A 24,763-nucleotide genomic window follows, 5' to 3' on the forward strand; every position below is an offset into this window, starting at 1 on the left:
CCTCAATTCAATAGTTTATGAATTCTTCGACATGTATATATATGTTGTAACATTGAAAGGAATATAATGAAAAATCAATCTGGTAGTACCGATTTTGGGATCCAGAGGAAAATATGTAAGTATTTGTTTTATATTCTCACCACTACTTACTTTTCTATGTTTTAGAATTCGTATGCAGGTAGTTTCTGTACAAGGTTAAAACCTACATTTGGTATCCGATCTATTTTGGCTTTAGTGGGACATCTTTACTGTTGAGGGGTTTTTCTCGAGCCTGTGGTAGACCCTATTCTGTGGGAGATTTGCGAGATCGATCCTTGTAGTGAAAGAAGATGGCGAGCAGTGGAAATATAGAGATCAAGAAATTTAATGGTCAGAGTTTTGAGTTATGGAAACTCAAGATGGAGGATCTACTTGTGGATAAAGGTCAGTGGATCACAGTAGATATGGGTACTAAAATAATGACAATGTTAGCTGAATATTAGGCGAAGTTGGATTGGAAAGCAAAGAGCACAATACAGTTGTGTGTGTCAGATTCAGTATTGTTGAATGTATCAGGGGAAGCTATGCCGAAGGATTTGTGGGAAAAGTTAGGGACTTAGTACGAATCTAAGTCTTTGGTGAACAAATTGTTCCTACACAAAAAGTTGTATAACCTGAGGATGAAGGATGGAGACCGGGTGACAAGGAATTTGAACACGTTTAATACTGTGGTAAGACAGTTATTATCTGTTGATATTAAAATTCCAGATGAAGATAAGTGCATTAGTTGTCATGTTCTCTACCAAATTCATGGGATAGTCTGGTTGTTGCAATAGGTAGCAATACAACTACCTTGAAGTTTGATGAAATAGCCTCATCCTTGCTATCAAAGGAGATGGGATGAAAAAATATGGAGATCCATAAAGGAGATGCCTTATCTATACGAGGATGGTCCCATAACGGAAATAAAAATAAGTCCTCGATTAGGAGATCTAAATCTAGAGGGAGATCTAAATCTCCAGGAAAACATATAAAGGTGTGTTGGAAATGCAGAAAGGAAGGTACTATAAAAAAGACTGTAGATATAAAGCTCCTAAGAAAGGAATGGGATCTGATGATGCTCCTTCTACAGAGGAAAAACCCACCTCAGATGAAGGTGGGGATGTGTACTTAGGTTCTTCTTCAAGTACACATGTAGATCATGAGGCATGGTTGATTGACTCAGGTGCATCCATTCACTTGAATCTTCATAGGGAGTGGTTCTATGAGGATGAGAAATATCATGGTGGTGACGTCTTCTTAGGGGATGACAGGAAGGCTAGAATCATTAGACACTAAAAATTCAAGCTACAGTTGCAAGGTCGAAGGATTAGAATACTTTTAGGTGTTCTGCATATTCTTGCATTGGCAAGAAATATGATTTTTGCAAGAAAGATAGATGATGCAGGTGTAAGAACAATGTTCGAGAAAGATACCTGCAAGATGGTTCGAGGATCATTGGAATCGATGCGGGGAGTTTAGAATGGAACTTTGTAAAAGCTTCTAGTTAATATTTTTATTGATGGGTGAAATAGTTTTTTAGTTCTTGAAAGTGACAAGCGCTTCACTTAATGAACCTATGACATATCATGTGCATTCATGGCATATAAAACAATACCCCTAACTTGAATACATATTGGAAAATACTTAAAATTCACATTATATGACCCCTTACCAATACAAACCCAATACACCTTCCCAATTTTGAAATCCCCTACTTTCACTAGATATTGTAGGTATGTATCTTTTAATTAACATTTTTTTATACCCGTTTATATTTTTCCATTAAATTTGAGTTCCATTTTTTATACCTGCCAATGTAAAAACTCTTTACCCCCTGTATATCCCCCAATATATTATTTCATTTTCACCTCAATATATATCCCCCAATATGAACCCATGTGGTATGGTATTTCTCTCACAGTGAAGCCCCCATGTTGAAAGTGGAGCAGAAAATCTAGTGCTCTCTAGAGAAAATACCATGTTATGGTTGTTGAGAAATGACAACAAGAAATTCCAGTTTAATTTGTCCTTGAATTAAACTGAGAATTAAAATCGAATTCTATTCTCATAGCAACTTGTAAATAGTTAATTAATTTTAATTAACTTAATCAACTTAGGAATTTCGAGTTAGAAGTCTTTCTGTAGTCATGTATATGTTCTCCCCAAGTTTTAGGGGTCCAATATGAGTTTAAATTGAGTTGGAAATTAGATCACTCATTTTACTGAGTTATGTTCAGTTAAATTAGTTCTAAACTGTTTGTGGAACTAATAGAGAGTTCACAATCAGTTGGTGCACTAGTTCATCCACAAGTGTCACTCTAGTTAACTGAAGATTCGCTCATCAGAAACTCATGCATGTCGATTATGAGAAAGACCCAGTTGAAACTAGAGTGCAAGGACAATGTACTATCAGTTGTATTATTTACTAGAGTGTAAATATTATGCATGCATCAGAGATTGATCCTATGTTTGGATTGCATAGTTTTGGAAGCATGAATTCCCTTTAATTACAAGCTATTCATCCTAGGAATTACGCAAGATATTAGGGGCTTGGAGAGCTTCAAGATTGGCTAAGTGTTGGCAAGGAGTTAGCTTTTAAGCTAATAGAGTTGACGATACTTGTGCAGAATTGTTCTAGTGAGAACACACTTTTTATCTTCACTCATATTTCTGATATATGAAATACAAATAGCAGGGTTTTGAGAAGTGGCTTTCCCCAGATACATCTTGTGTTATGTGCCATTGATTTATCTTCTTCTTATTCATATAATTTTCATCGATCTATTGGCTTCCATTGGTTGAAAGTAGAAGTATATTATTTTACTGTTCTTTAGTACATTGCATGAGCTTGTGAATCTACAAGATGTTCTACATGGTATCGTAGCTAAGAACAATATACAAGAGGAGATTTCAAATTTTTGAGTTTAAGTTGCATGTGAAATTAAAATTTACAATACATACTTCAGGATCAACAGATGATGTTCTATGGTTTGCGGCTCGAGTATGCCTTGTAAGGAAGCTCAAATTTTATTAACTGGATGGACAGAGTGGAGGTTGTGCTAGAGGATAATGGCTTGAAGGAATTTGTTAATTAAGAAATTCCTAAGCTAGCAGCATCAGATGCACAAAATTTGGCTGAATGGAAGAAGTGTGTGGTGAAAGCGAGGCAGATAGTCCTTGAGGGAGTTTGAGACCACATTATCTCAAGTCTTCATGGCAAGGAAATGCCATATGCTATGTGGAAAACATTAACGAACTTTTATTAGAACAACATTAACCAAAGGAAATTGGCACTGAAGGACAAACTTCAAAAAATCAAAATGGAGAAAGGCAAGATGATTCCAAAATACTTGACCAAGTTCACTCAGTATAGTGATGAACATGGAAGTGTTAGAATCACAATTTCCAATTATGATATGGTGGGTCTTGCTCTTCTTGGCCTCCCAAAGAGTAGGCATAGTTATCAGGACTTTGTCAATGCTCGAGAGAAGCTACTGGATTGGGGACGACTGTGGTTGGATTTGATGCAGGAGGAGATCTGGAGGAACACTAGGGATGGTTGTTCATCAAAGACTAATGATGAAGAGAACTGTGCCTTAGCGATTAAGGTGAAGAAGGGGAAAGGGAAAGCTTCCCATTCCAAATTGGATTCTTATGATGGAGGTAAGAAGAAAGACACGATGAAGGTTAAGTGCACTCATTGTCATGAGCTGGGCCATTTTGCTACAAATTGTCCACTTAAGAAATCTAAGAAGAAGTCCTTAGGAGGAGCGGTGGGTGAGGCTTTGGCCTCTCAATTCGAATTGGACTTTTCCCTCATTGCATTCATGGTGTCATCAATGATGGGAAGTGTATGATAATTAGAAAGTGGATCTTCATTCCACATGATTGACGAAAATGAGTTATTCAATGACCTTGGGGAGAAATATCTCTAGATGCATATCAAGATGGGTGATGACGAGAAGTATAGTGTTACTGGATTGGGCACAATTAATTTTCAGAGGGAGCATGCGGCTTTACTCACCTTGAAGAATGTTATGTATGTGCCCAGCCTAAAGAAGAACTTGGTATCCATTTCCATGCTTGAGGATAGAGGCTATGGTGTGATCTTCTCAAAAGGAAAGGCATTCCTTTGACACATAGCCATAGGTCAAGTAAAGAAGATATGGATTCAAGTGAAGAATATCTATAAGCAAGCAGTAGAGGAGTGTGTTGTTTTGAGCACATAAGCATAAAGGGTGTAGAGCTGAGACATTGGTGAGTTGTGGCATAGGTGATTGGGCCACTTGCATCATGGGGCTTTGAAGATATTACAACAGATCTCTACCAGTCTTCTGAAAGGTATGCTTGAGAAAATCGATACATGCAAGGGGTGTACTTTGGGAAAATACACCAATTCTTACTTTCACGACAAAGATAGTTGAGCAGAGGCTATTATAGAGCGAGTCCACTTAGATGTGTGTGGACCATTCTCAACAACATCCACGAAAAAACATGAGTATTATGTTATATTTGTTGATGACTATTCTCGTAAATGCTGGATATTTTTCATGCAGAAAAATGATCAAACTTTCAAACTTTTGTGAGTTTAAATCATTGGTGGAGAAAGAGACAGGCAAGAAGTTTAAAAATCTACATAGTGATAATGATGGTGAATATGTATCAAATGAGTTTAATAACTTTTGTGTAGCGAAAGGGATTAAACGAGAGTTGACGGAACCCCATAACCCTCAGTAGAATGGGGTTTGCTGAGAGGAAGAACAGAAGCATAGTAGGGTAAGCAAGGGTGATGTTGCATGATCAAGGTCTACCACTACACTTGTGGGCTAAGGCAAGCAACACAACAGTTTATGTTTATAACTATAGCCCACATCAGATACTTGAGATGAAGACACCATACGAGGCTTATTCCGGTAAGAGGCTAGATGTTGGTCACTTCAAGATTTTTGGGTCATCGGTATATTTCCATGTGACCAAAGATGCACAGACGAAGCTTGAGCCTACAACAGAGTTGGGGATATTTGTGTGGTACACTAATACACCTAACAACTATTGGGTGTACTTTCCGACCAGTAGGATGATAGTGGTTTGCAGGGATGTTAGATTCAATGAGGAGAAGGCCATGCGAGTATCCCTTGAGAGGGAGCTTGAGCTACATGCGGATGAGGATATTTTAGCTCCTAAGTGTGAGGAGCCTTCGATTGATGTGGAGCAACCACATGTAGAGGATGTGGGAGTGGAGACATCCACTCAAGCAGATTCTTCTAGAGAGGGAAGAAAGTGCACCAGAGAGGCTGACAGATTGTCGATCATGCATGGGAGAATGTGGGGGCACCCACTTCTCAGCGCAGGCAGAGGAGGTCACCTGAGAGGTACACTAGATACATGGATCTTATGGTTAAATGTGTTGTGATAGAGCCATCTTCCTTTAAGGAAGTAGTGCAACATCTGGTTTGGATTTATGCCATGGTGGAGGAGTATTAATCCATAGTTTGTAACAATGTTTTAGATGTGGTCTCGAGACTGGAGGACAAGTCAGTGGTGAGCTCTCATCGGCTTTACAAGGTAAAGAAAGCTACATATGGTAGTGTGGAGAAGCATAAGGTTAGATTTGTGGCCCGTGGCTTTTCACAGGTAGAGGGGACTAACTATGATGAGAACTTCATTCCTGTTGCAAGGTACTCTTCAATCAAATCTATATTAGCACTATCAACACAGATGGGTTACAAGATGCATCAGATTGATGTGAAGGCAACCTTCCTTAATGACATCATTGAGGAAGAGGTGTACATAGAGCAGCCCAAATGTTTTGATACCTTTTATCGTGAGTCACATGTGTGCCGGCTCAAGAGAGCGTTGTATGGGATGAAGCAACAACCCCGTGCTTGGTACACCAATATAGATAGCTACTTCACTGGGTTAGGCTTGGCAAAGAGTGAAGTGAATGTGAACTTGTACCACATAGTGGTGGAAGGTCAGCTGTTGATCATTTTACTTTATGTTGATGATATCATACTGACAAGTGATTATCATTTTATCAAATCTTGCAAGGATGACCTTGCATGAGAGTTTGAGATGAAAGACATGGGGCTCACGCATTACTTTCGTGGCATGGAGGTATGGCAGGGAGACGGGGAGTTGCTTGTGTCTCAGGGCAAGTATGCCAATGAGATACTCAAGAGATTCCACGTGGAGAGCAACAAACCCATGGAGACTCCTCTAGAAGGTAGCCGGAGGAAGGGCAATGCTACATCAGGGGAAGTATTGGAAGCTACTATTTATACGCAGCTTGTGGGTTCACTCATGTACTTGGTCAACACACGACTAGATATGTGCTATGCAGTTAACCAACTTAGTGAAGTGATGGTTAGGCCTACCAAGTTGTATTGGAAGGAAACAAAGCATGTATTGAGATACCTGAGGGGCACTTCTCAATATGGATTAGGCTACATACATATAGAGGGAGTGAAGCTTCAAGGCTTCACCCATGTAGATTGGGAAGGGAGTCCATCCAACCGGAAGATCACATGAGGAGGGTCCTTCAGTATTGGGTCAACGATAGTTTCTTTGTACAATAGGAAATAGAGATTGGTTGCACTTATTTTCATAGAGGCAGAGTACATGGCTGCGCGTTAGGAAGCATGTGAAGCCATATGGATGAGGAAGATCTTGGTTGGTTTGTTTAGTTAGCAGATGGATCCAACTGTGATTTACGGTGATAATTAGAGTTGTATCAAACTCTTTGAAAATCCAGTTTCCATGATCGGTCCAAGCATATTGATATCTGATATCATCATCTCACAGATTGTGAATTGAGGAAGATTATGTTGTTAGAGTACATTCCCATAGAGGAGCAAGATACTAACATTTTGACAAAGGCATTGTCAATATGTAAAATTGAGTTTCATAGAGACAAGATTGGGGTAACTGATAATCCCTTTCTCGTTGAGAGGGAGTGTTGAGAAATGAACAAGAAATTCCATTTTAATTTTTCCTTGAATTAAACTGAGAATTAAAATCGAATTCTATGCTCATAGCAACTTGTAAATAGTTAATTAAGTTTAATTAACTTAATTAGCTTAGGAATTTCGAGTTGGAAGTCTTTCTTTAGTAATGTATATGTTCTCCCTAAGTTTTAGGGTCCAGTATGAGTTTAAATTTATTTCGAAATTAGGTCACTCATTTTACCGAGTTATGTTCAGTTAAATTGGTTCCAAACTGTTTGTGGAACTAATAGAAAGTTAACAATTAGTTGGTGCACTAGTGCATCCACAAGTGTCACTCTAGTTAATTGAAGATTTCCTCATCGGAAACTCATGTATGTTGATTCTGAGAAAGACCCAGTTGAGACTAGAGTGTAGGGATAGTGTAATATGAGTTGTATTATTTACTGTAGTGTAAATATCATCCATGCATCAGAGATTAATCCTATGTTTGGATTGCGTAGTTTTGGAAGCATGAATTCCATTTAAATGCCAACTATTCATCCTAGGAATTATGAAAGAGATTAGGGGCTTGGAGAGATACATAATTGGCTAAGTGTTGGCCAGGAGTTAGCTTGTGAGTTGAGAAAGATGAGCATACCTGTGTCGAATTGTTCTAGAGAGAACAAGCCTTGTATCTTCACTCATATTTCTGATATATGAAATAGAGATAGTGAGGCTTTGAGCAGTGGATTTCCCCAGATACATCTTGTGTTATGTGCCATTGATTTATCTTATTCTTGTTCATATTGTTTTCATTGATGTATTGGCTTTCGGTGGTTGAAAGTAGAAGGAGATTCTTGTCTTGTGCTTTAGTACATTGCATGAGCTTGTGAATCTACAATATTTTCTACAATGGCATCAAAGGCTTGGACATATTGGAGAGAAGGAACTTCGAATAGTTCATGGTAATGGTATGGTAGTCGGTATGTCTAATTTCTCTCTAAATTTTTGTTTTTGTGAACATTATGTATATGGAAGCATAATCAGGTGAGTTTCCCCTCTGGTGCTAAGAGGGTGAAAGGGATATTAGAGCTTGTTCACAATGATGTATTTGGACCTGTGTTGGTTCCATCACTAGGTAAGTATGTGTACTATGTATTATTTATAGACAACTTCTCAAGGAATACATGGATATATTTCCCCGAGAAGAAATTTGAAGTCTTTGACAAGTTTAAATAATTTAAGGCTCTGGTGGAAAATGTAATAGCCCCCGTGAAAATTCCATGTAATAAAAGTTAGAAACAATAACCACAGTCAATGGGACACTTATTCCAAGTTGAATGTAGGGAAAGACATCCTAGGGGGTGTTCATTTGGTTGTTTATGGCTAAGGAAATTTGAATAGGCAATGTCTAAGGCCTTGGAAAGGCAAAACAGAATTTTTGGCACAATTATTTATGAAAATAATGCAAATTAGGAGAAAAATGAGGTATAAGGTCATAGGTTGCATGTGAGGGGGGAAATGAAGGAAAATAATGGAAAATGAAAAAAAATAGAGGCCTCATTCATAAAAATTCTTCTGAGGATCAGTTGGTAACCTTTTGTTTGTTTATTTTTGGAGCTCTCTCATTATTCTCTCTCTCTCTCTCTCATACTCTTGGACACTTAGAGTTTTCTTCGAGTACTTTGTCATTGGAGCAAGAAAGGCAAAGAAGCGAAGAGGAAGTAAAGATCAAGAAGGGAAAGGAAATATCAAGTAGCTACAACAAGATTCTTTGCAGGTATCGAATTGCATGTGTAATTTCCCTGCTAGATTTGGCATGCATGGGATTTCATGTGTTTATTTTATACCATGGCATGGATTTTCCAGGTGTGACAGTATTTTCAGCCTAGCCTTGCCATTTCCTAATAGGTTTGATGAGATGGGTTCTCTTATTTGGTTTATGTGGGATGGGTAGATTGGATTCAAAGCTGAGTGGGGTGGATCAGCAAATTGACAAACACATGGTCTAGTGGTCATTGAACCAGACTATGGATCAAAAATCCACCGGCCTAGTAACACCTAAACCAGATTATGGGTTGGGGTTGTTAGCCTCCTGTTGCAACAGGTGTTCATTTTTCATGATTGACATTTTTACAGGCCAAATATGTCATACTTTGCAAGCTGCAGTGTTCCATATTTCCAGAAGAGACCAAAGAAGAAAGCCATGAACTGCGCTAGTCCAAATGCCACTGCTGTATTCCAATTTTGATGAGTTGTTCCAGTTTTGAAGAGTTTTTTAAAGGGAGGTCCAAACAGTTTAATCTTGGTCTCCCCAGGTTTCAATTTCCTGTTTTAGAATATAGAGAATGCATCTGTCCAAACAGTTTAATCTTGGCAGATTTGTAGATAGGTAGAGAATCAAAGGGACCCAACTGCTTAATCTGGGCCCTGGCAGAAATAAGTGTAGATTTAGATAGGAAACATTCAAAAGAAAAATTGTAAAGCTGGGTCTGCAAGTCTAAGTGCACCCAAATCAAAAGAAGAAAAAATGTTAGGTGAGTAGGCCGGGTAAGTAGCTGTGTGGTTGCAGAATGATGATGTATGATCAATTTTGTGTTACAAAGTGTTTTATCTTTTCAGATCACAGTTATCAGGCAGTTTTCATCTGGAGGAGCTCAAGCTGGACATCACTAACTCCCCCTTCTTCTAATTCCCCAAGTCAATTACTAATTTCCCAAAGAGGTCAAGATCTGCTTGATTCCTCTTAGTTTCATCATTCTCCATGTCATTTGTCCTGGTGAAGATCTGCTTCACTCAAGGATTCTTTATTTCTCATTTATGAGTCACTTTTCCCTCGAGGATTAGCCTAAGGTCCCCTACCTTAGCGCCTGCTTATCATCTCCATATTAACCACTAACTCTAGTATATAACTCCCTATTAGTTTTCCCCTTCCCCTACTAAAAATATGTATATAAAACTCCCCTATATAAATATCCCCTCCCTGGAAATATAGCCATATCTCTTCTAAGTCAGGGAAAGAACGGTCTATCTGGGACTATTTTTAGCCCATCCGAGTCATAGCAGGAGTTAGATGACACCTGATCATGCTAACAACCTCTCCCCTAGCCCTAAAACCCTCTAAAAGCCCGCTTTGGTGCCCTTATACCAAAGTTTCATTCACAAACACATCTCCCGCCCGCTTATTAACCCCCAAACCCACAAAACCTAAGTTTTAAACCCCGCCGCGCTTTATTTAAATGGGAATATTCCCCGGATCCCCGCCCTTATACCTCCGCCGTTTCACATTCGCCGCCAACCGTTAGATCGCCCGCCCCACAGATCTACGGTGGGCGGGCCTTCCCGTCTCCCAACACGCCCGAAGGTTAGCGTCCGGGAGATGGGCGGTATTCCCGCCGTACTCCCGCCACGTGTCGACTTCTGGGCTGTGGCGGAGCCCCCTCCCCCAAAACCACCTCTGTCCAAAGGCGGTGCGCCCCAAAATCGGAAACCGCCTCCTGCCCAGTGACATCACCCGCTTGTGTCACCCCCCTGCCCAGTCACCATGACACGTCATCCGCCTGCATGGCCTCCTGTGACTGTACCACTGAGTCACCCTGCCACGTGTCCTGCCACCATGTCCCCTGCCGTACCACCACGTCATCATGCTGACGTCATCACTGACGTCACCTGCCGTACGAGGTCCGTCATGCTGACGTCATCATTAGTTTTTGGCGCGAAGGGCAAAAATCGCACTCTGGAGCCCCGGAATCAGTTTCTGAGGTAGTTTTTGATGCGCGATTTGCGCCTAGCAAGCCCCCAGCAAGCCCAAAAGGCGCCGAATGACCCGTTTTTCTTCGCGAAACAATCAGAAAGGAGCAAAAGACAGTTTTGAAGGAAACCGAGGACCGAACAATAGCCATTAAATGTTGATTTAACGCACAGCACGTCAGAACAACAACCCATTTTTTGCCAAAGAGTATCAGATGGAGAAGAAGAGCCAAAGAGTATCAACCAAGATTTTTTAGGGGCTCGAAGCACCTGAACAACATTAATGAGTTCCCAGAAAGTCAAATCAAGAGGCGTAAGCCCGTCCTTGCCTTCAAATCACAATTAAAGCATTCAAAGCCACCGGATAGCAAACAAGCAAAAACCCATGCTCATTTATTTCAGAAAACACTGCACCAAGCCACCGAGGACAAGCACATTCACTTCATTTGATACGGCAGTCCTCAGCGCAGCCCGAGATATTTTCACGCATTTATTTCTGATAGAATTAGGTCAAATTAATCATTTTTTAGACCTGATTAGGTCAAGATGTAATAAAGAAATTGTAGAGAGTTTTTCCCTATTTATACCGCTCTCTACATTGTTTCAAGGGTTGGTCAATTGAGAATTTTCACTAGAGACTCGCACTGAATACCTGAGTTTTTCTGTAATCAAAGATTGCTGAAAGTTCTGAGAACAGACTGTTTGATGTGTTGTAAATCTTTTCTGGAGACCAAAGATGGAAATCTTGTGCTGCAGCCTGATACAATAAGTGCTTCTTACCTCTGTTTACTGTTTACCATTATCGAAATAGCAGGAAGAAAGAATAGCCTAGAATTTGTTTAAATACACTCTATGCACAATTTCTGTTGTTTCTTTATATTTTCCTCTGAACGAATTGGTTATAAATATGAATTCCCCCTGGCTCATATTTACCCTGATTCACCTGTGTTTTCCATTTATCTAAGGATTCTTTACTGCCCCTAGGTAGAGCTTTGTTACCTCCCTCTGTTAAGCTGATTGAGAGATTCTTAACTGCCTCTCTTTCCTTAGCATTCACCTCATCCTTTAGACCTGAAACATTGTTTCATGCGCAGCTATCTTGCTCCATTTTCCCTTATTGTGACCAAGGAAATGCACCAGCAGTCCTCCTCCTCGACTCCACGCCCAATGGTTTGAAACCCTCAGACTATGCTCTGCCTCTCTACCTGAAACATCAATTTTCCCACCAAAAAAAAAAAAAAAAAAAAAAAACCCTTCGAACTCAATACCTAGCCTAAGATCCCTTTTCAACAAAGCTAAATCAGAAAGAGAGAGCCCTCTCTGATTGCATGTGGGCTAGAACCTGCAATCCAAAGTTGGTCTGTGGTTACCTCGGTCGTATCCCTTACTCCAACCTGGGGACAACCTGAGTGATAACATAATGGCGACTCCACTGGGGACTGTCCTCAGTTAATTTCACAAAGAAGGTTGGAAAAATCCCCTGTTAAAAGGTCGATTTTCTAATTGTTGTATATTTCTTAAAACTACAGATGAAGCCTGAATGTCAGCCAGGAAGCCTTTGAAACTGTTTTTGTTTTACATTGACAGAAGTAAATAAAAGCTGCTTCAGTCAATCTTCATGCTAGTTTTAAGCTATACACAGCCATTCCAAAATCTGATCTGTCCCTTGTTAATTACAAAAATATTCCCATAAAAATACCCAAAAAAGAACGAATTCGGAAGCTGGCTCCCAAGAAGAATCCACGATATACAAGATCAAACCCAGATCCAGACCCTCCAGCTGTTTTTGAAAACCCTAACATAATCCCAAAAATCCACAGGAAGCAAGAAAGACAGGAAGATTTTGCTGATTTGAGTCCTGAAACAGCTTACCCTAGCTCTGTTCCAACTCCTGTCAAGGTTTTATTCCGGTCTACCCCTGTTTCCCCTTGTTCATCATTCACATCTCATAGCACTCCTTCCACACCCCCATTTGTTGCAAATACCGCAACTACTACTACTATTGTTCCCACCGTTCCAGATACTCCTGATATTCCCATTATCCCTGTTATCCCAGTTGCTCCATTTATCCCTATTGTTCCACTTATCCCTGCCAATATGTCTAATAGGTATGCACCCCTGCAATTGCCCGCTAATGCTGGGGCTTTACCTCAAGAGTACCAATCTAAAATCACATATTTTGATAGTACTGGCCCTTTTACTGCCATTCAGCATACCAAAAAGATGCAAGACTATTTTGAAAACTACGAAATAGATGATGATAGCGTGAGAATGAGAATTTTTGTTCAGAGCTTAACAGGTGATGTAAGAACCTAGTTCAGTTCACTTGCTGCAAATTCCATAACCACCCCAGATGAGCTTTACCAATCCTTTACCAACAGATGGGAGAAAAAGAAAGACCCCTTGCACATACTAGCTGAATATGATACGATTAAACGAGGTCCTCAAGAGACTGTTTTGGAGTACTGTGCAAGATTCAATAATGTATATAACGCAATACCACAGAACTTAAGGCCTCCACCTGACCTTGCCTTGTACAAATTTCCGGATGGTTTTGACCCTGATATGGCATACCAGTTAAAAGAAAGAGCTCCTCAGACCCTTGCAGACATGCAAAATGTTGTTGTTAGCGTAGAAGCCAACTTAATTTCCAAGAGAAACAGAGCTAGAATGGAAAGAAGAACCACCTTTAAGGAAGAACCCTCAGCCTTTGATCAAAATCTTGATGCTATTATCAGTGGCCTACAAAGGCTGGGAGAAAGAGTAGAAAATGTCGAAAGGAAAGCATCATGGGAAGGACAACAGTCCAATACCATAAGGAATCCAAATTTTAGGAAAACACAGAACACAAATGCTGGTAGGTCTAACCAAGACCATGACATAAGACCCCCTTTTCAAGATAACTATGTTGAAGGATCTACTTCTAGTGAACCCATAGAGGACACTCACATGAACCTGATGGATCTAAAGGGTGAGCATAAAACTTTCCTGTCCCAAGAAGACCAGAATCAGCATGACTGTAATGAGTTTCAAACTAAATCTGGTGAGTCTTTTGATTTTAAACAAGGATATGATACTGCTGTGTATGAAGTACACAAACAATATAAGCTGAGAACTAGGACCATTGACATTTCTGAACCTAGTAAAACAAAGGATGGCAAACAACCCAACAAGACTAAAGGCAAGGCTGTCATAACAGAACCAGCTGATACAAATGTTCCAAACCCGCATCAAGTGACTGTAGAAGACATAACAGAAATACAGCCTTCCAGAGATCAGCCTTTGCCACCTTCTTCCTCGAAAGAAAGCTCGAACAGTGTTCCAAAAAACTTTCCTGAAACCGAAAAACCGCAAGCAATCAATCCTCATAACGCTGATAAACAAGAGAAAATCGCAGATAATTCAAATGAAAAGGAAAAAACTGCCATTATCAACACCAAGACTCCATTGGAAAAACCATTTAATTTAGAGGCAGAAATAGCTAAGTTGAAAATATCCATTCCCCTCTCAGAACTTGCCAAACACGATGTATATAGGCAACAAATTCAAAGATCACTTCAAATGCCAGAGGTTAAGGACGATGTAAATGTTTTGGATGATTCCCCTGAACTGCTGTTTGGTCCAGAAGTCAATGGAAAGTCAACACATGGACCTATTCCTCCCTTTTATATCAGCTTGCACATACATGACAAAGTCTTACACAATGCTACGTTTGACTCAGGGGCATCTCACAATCTTATGCCCAAAGCAGTTATGGAAAAACTGAATCTTGATGTTACAAGACCTTACAAAGATTTATACTCATTTGACTCAAGTCAAGTGAAATGTTTAGGCCTCATCAAAGACCTGTGTGTCTCCTTAGTCCAATATCCCAACAAGACCATCCTCATGGATGTGGTGGTGGCCGACATCCCACCAAAGTACGGTATGCTCCTGTCAAGATCATGGGGAGAAAAGCTCCAAGGATCCCTTCAACTAGACCTCTCCTATGCCACCATTTCAGTCTTTGGGCAACCAAAGAGACTGTACAGAGAAATGCTGATGAAATATGTGGTGAGTAGTGAGAGCAAGCCTGAAAATTTTCCCATTTATTCAATCCATTCTGATATGGATTCCTTTATTTTGTTTAATGATGACACAAATTCTCCAACTGGTGATGAGCCTTTGGCTCTGGAACAACAAGCGCAGATCAATGAAGAATCGGCTGCACACACTGACGAAACTGTCACAACAGTCAATGCAACCAACATGCAAGAAGAACTTCCCCGAACAGAAAACGCAAATCTGCTCAATCCTAAGTTGACTGACACTTTAGGCATCAACCACAAGCAGGAAATCACATGGTATTTAGAGTTTGATGGCTCTGTCAACAATTTAGGAGCAGGGGCAGGTGTCTGGATTCATAATACACATAACAATCATGCAGTAGGTCATGCCTACAGACTAAATTTCAAATGCACAAATAACATGGCCGAGTACGAGGCTCTGCTGCTAGGCCTTAAACTGCTCAAATCTCTAGGAGCTATAAAGGTATCTATTTTAGGAGACTCTGACTTAATCATACAACAGATGAAAGGAAATTTTGTAACCAATGACAATAGAATGAGAGCCTATAGGACTGCTGCCACTAATATACTCAAGGCGTTCACTGAATTCAAGCTTGACAAAATTTCAAGAGAACATAACATTCATGGACACAGCCTAGCCACCTTTGCAAGCACATGCAAGCTTCCTTTTGACCCAAATCACCACTTCACAGCTGAAATAAAACATAGGCCCACTGTCCCAAATAACATCAGAGATTGGCAAGTGTTCGAAAATGACGTCCAGATTAATAATTTCCTTACCCTTGAGCATGAATTTTTAAATATTAACATTGATACAGATGCTATGACAAATCCAGAACAGAAAACAAATGAAAATCAGCAAACTATGACCGTTGCAACAGCAAAGCAAATCCTGAAACCAACTATTTTTGACAAAGAAAACATAGAACAGCTGAAACAAATGCACTTGGAGGAAATAGACAAAACAGAGGCAAAGATCATTGACTTAAAGGATAATTTTCTGCCTGCTGGCCTCACCCCTTTAGAAGACATGTTTGACGCTAATGATGTGCCTAGAAAGCCAAAATTACAACCCATTAACACTGATATAGAAGAACACAACATTGGGACAAAAGAGAATCCCAAAATGATCAAACTGTCCAAAAATTTTCCACCTGATCAAAAGCCCAAGTACATTGACTTATTCAAAGAATTCCAAGATGTATTTTCTTGGAGTTATGAAGATTTGAAATCCTATGACACCTCGGTGATCCAACACACAATCCCCTTAAAACCCAACCAGAAACCCTTCAAGTAGAAACTTAGAAGAATTAACCCTATGCTTCTTCCCCCGATTGAGAAGGAAGTAAAGAGGATGTTTGAAGCAGGCATCATAGCACCTATCAGATTTTCTGAATGGGTGTCCAATCTTGTTCCTACAAGAAAAAAGACAGGTGAGATCAGACTATGTGTAGATCTCAGAAATTTAAATCAAGTTTCCTTAAAAGACCACTATCCTTTGCCCAAAATGGACCACATCCTACAAAGGGTAGTGGGGTCATCTAGAATCTCCTTGCTAGATGGCTTTTCAGGTTTCAACCAAATACTTGTTCACCCGGATGACCAAGACAAAACAGCCTTCACCACACCGTGGGGAACATTTAAGTATGTGAAGATGCCATTCGGACTTAAAAACGCTGGTGCCACCTTTCAAAGAGCAATGGATATTGCTTTTGCCAAAGAAATACATGACTTCCTAGTTGTCTATCTTGATGACTTGACCCCATTTTCCAAATCTAATGAAGAGCACCTCAAGAATCTTAGGCAAATATTCATGACATGTAGGAAATATGGCATTTCCTTGAACTCCAAAAAGTCTCTCTTTGGCTGCAACCCTAGGAGACGCTCTGCAACCCTACGGATGCCTGTGCACCTGCCGCCATTTCTGAACCCTACAACCTGCTCGTACCTGACAGAGCACGCTAAGTCGCTAGTTCACTGCTGAAGGCATTCCATGGCACCGCCAGCAGGAGGGGCGGGCTCTGCCCCCCCTCCTTCGAATGCCTCTACCGCCGGTGAGAAAACGAACAAAACTCCGCTGACTCCTCCTGACACAAATCGTGAAACAGAGCAAGAAGGACAGAAGACCAGTGACAAGGAGATCCATGCAGATCAGACTGCAGCCACAGACCCAGAAAATGAAAAGCGCCAAAACGCCTCTTCGTCACAGCCAAAGGCGACCTCGGCTACATGCATTCCAAAGTCGACAGAACGCATCAGGATAGAACTGCCCAGTCATCGAATCAATGGAGAAATACAGTACATGCAGGACCATGCCCTGATCGGCAAATTTCTGGGCTTCTGGCCGACAGAACGAGCCCTGAATGGCTGGATCGAATCAAAGTGGAAACCCAAGGGACAAGTTACACTGCAACTGGGTCCAAAAGGCTTCTTCACAGCCATATTTAACTGTCTGGAGGACAAAACCAAGGTATTTGAGGGTGGCCCATACTTCTTCAACTCATCAGGACTGTACCTCACAGAATGGAAGCCACGATTTAACCCTGATAAAGAAGATTTCAGTTGGGCTCCAGTATGGATCAGAATGTACGGGCTCCCTGTGGAATACTGGAAGGAAGAAACGCTTGCAGACATTGGAAACAGACTGGGGACCTTCATCAAAGTCGCTGAGGAAACAAAGAAGCGCAAATACACATCCTATGCACGGATCTGCGTCAAGATGCACCTCGCCAAGACTCTGGCAGACACGGTAAGTCTCTTTCACGAAGATTTCGAATGGGACCAAACTCTTGATTATGAACACATCCCTTTTCGCTGCCGTAAGTGCCATGCGCATGGGCACCTGTTCAGGGATTGCCCTCTTAATCAGCAATCCAAAGCCTTTCCCTCTGAAACCCTGACTGATTCAGAAGGCTTCACCATAATCCCCAACCGCCGCAGGCATACCAAGAAAAATCAGGCAGCCCCTGAAATCTCTACCAGATTAGACTCTCGGAACAAGTTTTCGCCTCTAGCCAACCAAGAACCTCCCAGTGGGGAGCCTTTGGACTCTGTCTCTCAGCCCTCTTCATCCCTTAATCCCCAAACCCACAAGCATTCAGTTAATCTCAGCTCTGTCCAATCTCCCCTCTCACCTTCTGAAGACATTCCAAAGGCAGCTTCAGATCCCAGTGACCCATCCGCTGGCAAAGGGAAATCAATATTAGATCCTAAGCAACTGGCCTCCGACATGGATATGGATGCAGCATTAGCGCTAAGCTTACAGAACACCACAGAGGAAGATGAACAAAATACTCCTAGCAACATGGAACAAGATCCGGAGAACATTATCCTAGAAGGAATAGACATCTTAAAACTTGAAACTGCCTGCAAGCAAAAGGAATACAATACTATTCCTCCCTGGCAAATAGATCGGCTGGAAGGAGTCCTAGCCAAGGTACAACACAATAAACATCTAGGCATACAGGGAGGAAGTCCATGGGATATAAAAAAGAATCTCAAAGAAACCAAGAAGAGGGGACGCAAAACTGATCTGCAGAGGACCATTGCAGTGGGGGAACTGCTTATGGAATCAGGGAGATTCCCTAAGCTGACCAAGTACTACAAACCTACAACCCATTTACCATGAAGCTTATCTCCTGGAATGTGAGAGGACTCAACAGCCCCTCAAAAATTAGGATGATCAAGAACTTGATTCAACAAGAAAAACCTTCTATAGTTTTTCTTCAAGAAACCAAAAGCAGCACAATTGCCATGGACAAAGCACGAAACAAGATTTGGGCTGGTAGCAGCTCAATGTCAGTAGATGCTTCAGGGGCTTCGGGTGGATTAGCCATTCTATGGAATCCACAGATCCTCAATCTTTACGACTTCCATGCCACCCATTTCCTCATTCAAGCTTCCTTTCATCTCATAGGAACAAATATCCACGGGCACCTTTCCAATGTATACTTTCCGCAAAGCATTCAGCAGAAATTAGATCTGTTAAACACGATCTCCAGTTTAAATGAGCACAGACAGTTCCCGCTCTGGATTAGTGGAGGAGATTTCAACATCATTCAGTCACTGGAGGAGAAGACAGGGGGAAGAACAAGATTAGAAAATGATAGCAAAGGACTCAGAGATTTTATACAGGACAACCACTTAATGGATATTCCAACCACCAATGGGATTTTTACATGGACTAACAAGCGCAGCGGTGCCAATCATATTGCCTCTAGGCTGGACAGGTTCCTCCTCTCAGACAATGCAATCCATCTAGGAGGAGACTTCAATGCATCAATTTTTCCCCACGGAGGTTCGGACCACTGGCCCATCATGCTTCAATGGTCTAGGCCCGGCACAAGATGCAATAGGCCTTTCCGCTTTGAAGCATTTTGGCTTACAAACACAAAGTTCAGGCAGATAGTAGAAGAGGCATGGAAGTCCTACAGGCCACCAGAAGGAGCCAAAATGTTTCAATTCCAGCAAAAATTGAAAAACCTAAAGCAAGTACTCAAGAATTGGAACAAAACACAATTTGGCAACATTCAGGAGAATCGGCAAAGGTTGGAAAAGCAAATGGAAGCACTACAGCAAGACATCATCAAAGAAGGCCGAACGGAGGAACAGTCCCAACAAGAGCAAATCCTCTGGCATCGATTAGAAGAACGGAGAAAGCAAGAAGAAATACTCTGGCGACAGAAATCTCGAATCAGCTGGCTAAAAGAGGGAGAAAAGAACACAAAATTTTTTCACAGAACAGCTATCCAAAGGCGCATGCATAACAACATCACCTTCATCAACAACCAACAAGGAGAGCGAGTCGAAGCCCACGAAGACATGGAAAAGGAATTAACAAATTATTTTCAAGACATCCTTAAAGAGCCAGAAGGAAACAGGGACGCAGAAATTAGAGCCATCACTCAGCATATTCCTAGAATAATAACTGATGAGCACAACAACAAATTGCTTCAGCCCACATCCCTAAAAGAAATTGAAGAAGCGATGAACCAGCTCAAGGATGGCAAAGCCCCTGGGCCAGACGGTTTCACCGCCAATTTCTACCATGAATTCTGGGAGTTAATCAAAGAAGAGGTCTGGGAACTGGTGGAAGAATCAAGAAGCATGCATTGGATTCTTCCAGCCCTCAATACTACCTTTATCGCACTAGTTCCCAAATGTGCTGAACCAAGCAAGCCTGAAAGCTATAGACCCATCGCTTTATGCAACGTCATATACAAGCTTATCTCCAAGGTCATCGCAAATCGGCTCAAACCACTTCTACCCTTACTCATTTCGCCGGAACAAACAGGTTATGTTGAAGGGCGGCAGATCATGGATGGCATCGTCTTATCAAATGAGGTGATTCATTCACTCAAGATTCTAAAAAAGCCAGGTATGCTTCTAAAACTAGATTTATCCAAAGCATTTGACAAGCTCAGTTGGAACTATATACAAAAAATGCTTATAGCTTTTGGCTTCAGTCACACTTGGACAAGATGGATCACCAATTTGATCTCCTCTCCAAGCTTTTCTGTTCTGTTAAATGGTTCTCCTTCTCATCCTTTTCGGCCTTCTAGAGGCATAAGACAAGGGGACCCCTTGTCGCCTTTCCTCTTTGTTCTTATGGCAGAAGGGCTAGGTAGATTGCTAAAGGCAGCCGTCTCATCTCAAATGCTCAAAGGCATCTCTGTTCATGGCCTTCCACCCCAATCCCACCAACAATTTGTTGACGATACCATGCTATTTGGCCACCCTTCCTCGCAAGAAGCCTCTGTCTTTAAATCCTTGCTCTCTATTTTTTCCAAAGCCTCAGGTACCTCCATCAATGCGTCGAAATCTCAGCTCTATTTCTTTAATACCCCCCCCCCCTCCACTCAAAGGAACATAGCCCGAATATTGCAATTCACTATTTCCAAGCTTCCGTCGACCTACTTAGGGGCTCCCCTGGCTGCTGCAGCTATCAAGCATTCCTCCTGGCAGACTCTTCTAGATAAGCTTGAATCCAAACTCTCCCTTTGGACTTTCCGAGCTCTCAATATTGCCAGCAGGCTTGTCCTGATCAAATCGGTCCTTCAAGCCATGCCATTGTACCTCTTTTCACTGTTGGCCGCCCCTAAATGGGTTCTCAAATCTATTCGCAATCTGCAGCGTAACTTCCTCTGGGGGTCTTCTGGCCTGAACAGAAAATGGGCGCTTGTAAATTGGCAAGATGTCTGCAAACCCAAGTCTGATGGGGGCCTGGGCCTACGAGACCCTATACAGAGCAACAATAATATGGGAGCTCGAATGTGGTGGAATTGGATCACTAAGCCCAACGCACCATGGGCCAAACTATGGCAAGCCAAATATGCACCCGGCAGTCAATGGAATGATTTAATCCGAATCAACTCCACTACTCAGGGATCACCTATATGGAACGCAGCCAAACCTCACAGCAAATTCATTCAAGAACATAGTTTCTGGGAGATACACTCAGGTACTACAGCAAGATTTTGGGAGGACTCGTGGCAGCAGCTCCCCAGGCTCGCCACAGTTTTTCACAAGCCTCTCTGGCAAGAGCAGATGCAGCAAGCACACCTTACTCATGTCAATCAATTTTGGCAACCTTCAGCAAGCACCGACTTCAGAACCTGGCAGAAGGCCAGTCTCTGGCAGCGCGATTGGCTAGGAGAATCATATGAGGACATAGATCAAGAATTATCATTCAGAAGAATTCGATACTCCACTCTACAGGATCGCCTCAGATGGGGCCATAAGCCTAAAGGTACATTCACCACCAAAGAAGCCCACCAGCTCAGATACACTGGAAATCAGCTCAACAAGGACCAAATCTGGGAAAAGATTTGGCAACCAGGAATTTGGCCCAAAATCTCCACTTTCTTATGGCTGCTCAGCAAAAGAAGAATACTCACATGGGACAACCTGGTAAAGCGCGGATTCGTAGGGCCATCAAGATGCCCGAATTGTAACATTCACTCTGAGACAATCGGACATCTCATGGAAACCTGTCCGCTAGCTGAGCAAATATGGAGGAAAGTTGAAAGCTGTAACATTAGATTAGAAGCCAGGACAGAAGACATAACCGAGAACTTAAGGAATTGGGTCAAATCCCCCTTCAAGAGTCAGCTTCTCAACTCTCTGTGGAGCCTCTTACCAGGATTCATATACTGGACTCTTTGGAAGGAAAGAAACCATAGAATTTTCAACAATTCTTCCCGGTCCATTGAAGCCTTATGGCTAATCCTAAACAAACAACTGCAAGAAACTCTTGCCCTCAAATCCTGGTCAGATGCAGATATGCCAGAATCCCCATTGGAATGCAGGATTCTGAAGGCATGGAACATAAACCTCTCAGCAATACGGAAAGAAAGCACCCGATCCTCTAACAGCAGCGCCTCTCCTTCCAGCTGGTCCCCTCCAGCTTATGCTACCTACAAGTTAAACTTTGATGGGGCAGCCAAAGGTAATCCGGGGCTCGCGGGTTATGGAGGACTTTTCCGAAATCACTCAGGGGAAATAATGCAGATTTTCTATGGCTCGCTGGGCAAAGACACCAATAATGTAGCTGAATTAGAAGGATTATGGAGGGGCTTATGCCTTGCAGAACAGAATAACTACTTCCCTTTAGAAGTAGAGGGAGACTCCTTAATCCTTATCAATGCTGCCCAAAGAATTCAGGCAGGTACGCCAGCGGTCAAGGTCGCCACGAGCTGGAGATTACTAAGCAGGCTGGAATCTCTGGAGGAAAAGCTACAAACTCCCCAAAGTTTAACCTTCAAGCACGTAAGAAGAACAGCGAACAAGGTGGCTGATAGATTAGCCAACCAAGGTGCATCCCAGTGCATTCTTTACTTTGCAGGATCACTGGATACCTCAGAAGATGACAAGCTTAACAATGACTGCATCTCTCTGGCGCAGAAGGATTTCACCATCCCGGATGCGGGTGCATTGGAGACGTGGTAATGGCATGAGCCATCACGTGGGCAGGTGGCAGGCCTACGACGTCAGGTGGTACCACGCGTAGCGGGATATTAATCCGCTTGAAAGCAGACGGACGAAGGCATTAATGCCTGTCTTCTCGGCTCGAGGGAGGAGGATGGCGTTCGACGCAGCAGAGTGTTTAAAGCAGAGAGGGCTCGATTTGCAGAGGGATATGAGCGATCATTGTGGTGAGGCCCTGCTCCGCTCCGACGGAAATGGGAGTAAGGATTTGAGGTGCGTTCCGCTGGTTTCTGGGTCTGGAAGGAGCACCACCTGCATCAGTGCGGTGATTGTGTTGGTTTTCGTAGCGGTAGGAGCTCAGGGTGCTTGTGTTGGTTTTCATAGAGGGAGAAGTTCAGCAATGCCGAGGGAAAGGCCGCGGATGGGCAGCCGATGAGGGGGAACCAGAGGCAGGGCCCTCCCGCAGCAGCATGATTACAATTCGCCCTCCTCCTCTATCGAAGTAACGTCGCTGCCTCAGAGATTCCAGGGCAGCAATGAGGAGGAGGGTGGGCATGATGGCAGAAGCCCAAATTCTGAAGAAGGACAGATGGAGCTCCCAATGCTTAGGTATCGGCTCCCCTGCCCTCAAGTTAATTCTACACTGGTTGTTTCTATAATGATTGAGCCTGGCGTTACACAGAACATGGAGGCAGAGCCTTTGCCGGATGGGCAGCGCTCCAGCAGAGAGGATTCACCTATTGCGTGCCTTCCGGTTGAGGCTGGAACTGGTTGGTTGGCCCCTGGACGTGAACTTGGACCGGATCTAGCGCGCCCAGCTTCAAATTGCGACCCGGCTGCCGGCCCTTCAACGCTTGCTGGTTCAACGCTTGCTGGTCCAAGCAGGCCAGCACAAGAAGGAAGCCCTGACGCGGTCATCCAGCTCTCAGACTCCGAGGATTCTCTCCGTTTCGGGTGCCGAATTGAAGAGGCGCCCTAGACCACTGATGATGAATGAACTCGCTCCCGGTAATCTCTGCTATTTTTCTTGGGATTTTGATGTATAACTCTGCCAAGCGGAGGCTCTATCTCTGTCAATGTGTCGGCTGTAATGGTTCAGGTGTCGGATGTAATTGTTCATGTGTCGGATGTAATGGTCCAGGTGTTTGTTTGTCTTTGTCCGGGTTAGTCCATGGCCCTGATGTCTATTCAGTTATCATCTGTTATGTAAATGTGTCGGCAGTGGTCAAGCAACAAATTCCAATTTTGAATCTTCTCAATTTTGGAACTGAAAGCAGGGCAAGGCAAGGGCTGATAGGAAAAACTTCTTAGCCTTGCCCATTGTACTCTATTTTGTATCTCTGTTTTGTATGATAATAGAATTAGTCGCATTCAGAAAAAAAAGAAAAAAAAAAAAAGAAGTCTCTCTTTGGCCTTGAAGAAGGCAAATTACTTGGCCACATCATATCAAAAGATGGGATTAGAATTGACCCTGAAAGAATCCAAGCCATCCTCCAAATTTCATATCCAAGAAACATAAAAGAGCTGCAAGCATTCCTTGGAAAGATCAACTTCTTAAGAAGATTTATCCCAAATCTAGCTGAACTGATAAGATTGTTAAGCAACATGTTAAAGAAACATGCCAAGGTAAAATGGTCTCTTGAAACCAAGCAAGCATTTGAGAATATCAAATCAGCCTTAATACAAACCCCTGTCCTCACCAGCCCACAGTTTGACAAAGATTTTATCATATTTTCGTTTGCATCTAATCACACAATAGTCGCTCTCCTTTTGCAAAAGGATGAACAAGGAGCTGAAAAGCCAATCGCTTTTTTCAGCCGAGCCTTAAGAGACGCCCCTTTGAAGTACCCAATAATGGAAAAACAGGCCTACGCACTTGTTAAGGCCATCAAGGATTTCAGAGTGTACATTTTGTATTCACACGTGATTGCCTATGTTCCACACGCCGTTGTAAAAGACATATTAACCCAAGAGGGATTAGAAGGCAAAAGAGGCAAGTGGATTGCAAACATCCTTGAATATGACATAGAAATAAAACCAACCAAGCTGATAAAGGGACAAGGTTTAGCTAAA

General features: G+C 42.2%; 1 protein-coding gene across 1 annotated transcript; it reads left to right on the forward strand.

The window, feature by feature from the left end:
- The first annotated feature begins 18,517 nt into the window (after positions 1-18,517).
- On the forward strand, positions 18,518-22,711 carry LOC149178913 (uncharacterized). The gene has a single exon (XM_089422283.1). It carries the CDS (start codon positions 18,518-18,520, stop codon positions 22,709-22,711), a length of 4,194 nt encoding a protein of 1,397 aa, XP_089278409.1.
- The last annotated feature ends 2,052 nt before the right edge of the window (positions 22,712-24,763 follow it).

The sequence above is a fragment of the Pinus tabuliformis genome, chromosome 4_1, assembly GCF_031772625.1.
Source record: "Pinus tabuliformis cultivar Carrire ecotype Pingquan chromosome 4_1, CPIR1, whole genome shotgun sequence".
Lineage (NCBI taxonomy): Eukaryota > Viridiplantae > Streptophyta > Pinopsida > Pinales > Pinaceae > Pinus > Pinus tabuliformis.

Excerpts from the sequence above, each read along its gene's own strand:
- LOC149178913 (XM_089422283.1), top strand. The coding sequence starts at position 18,518 with ATGGACAAAGCACGAAACAAGATTTGGGCTGGTAGCAGCTCAATGTCA.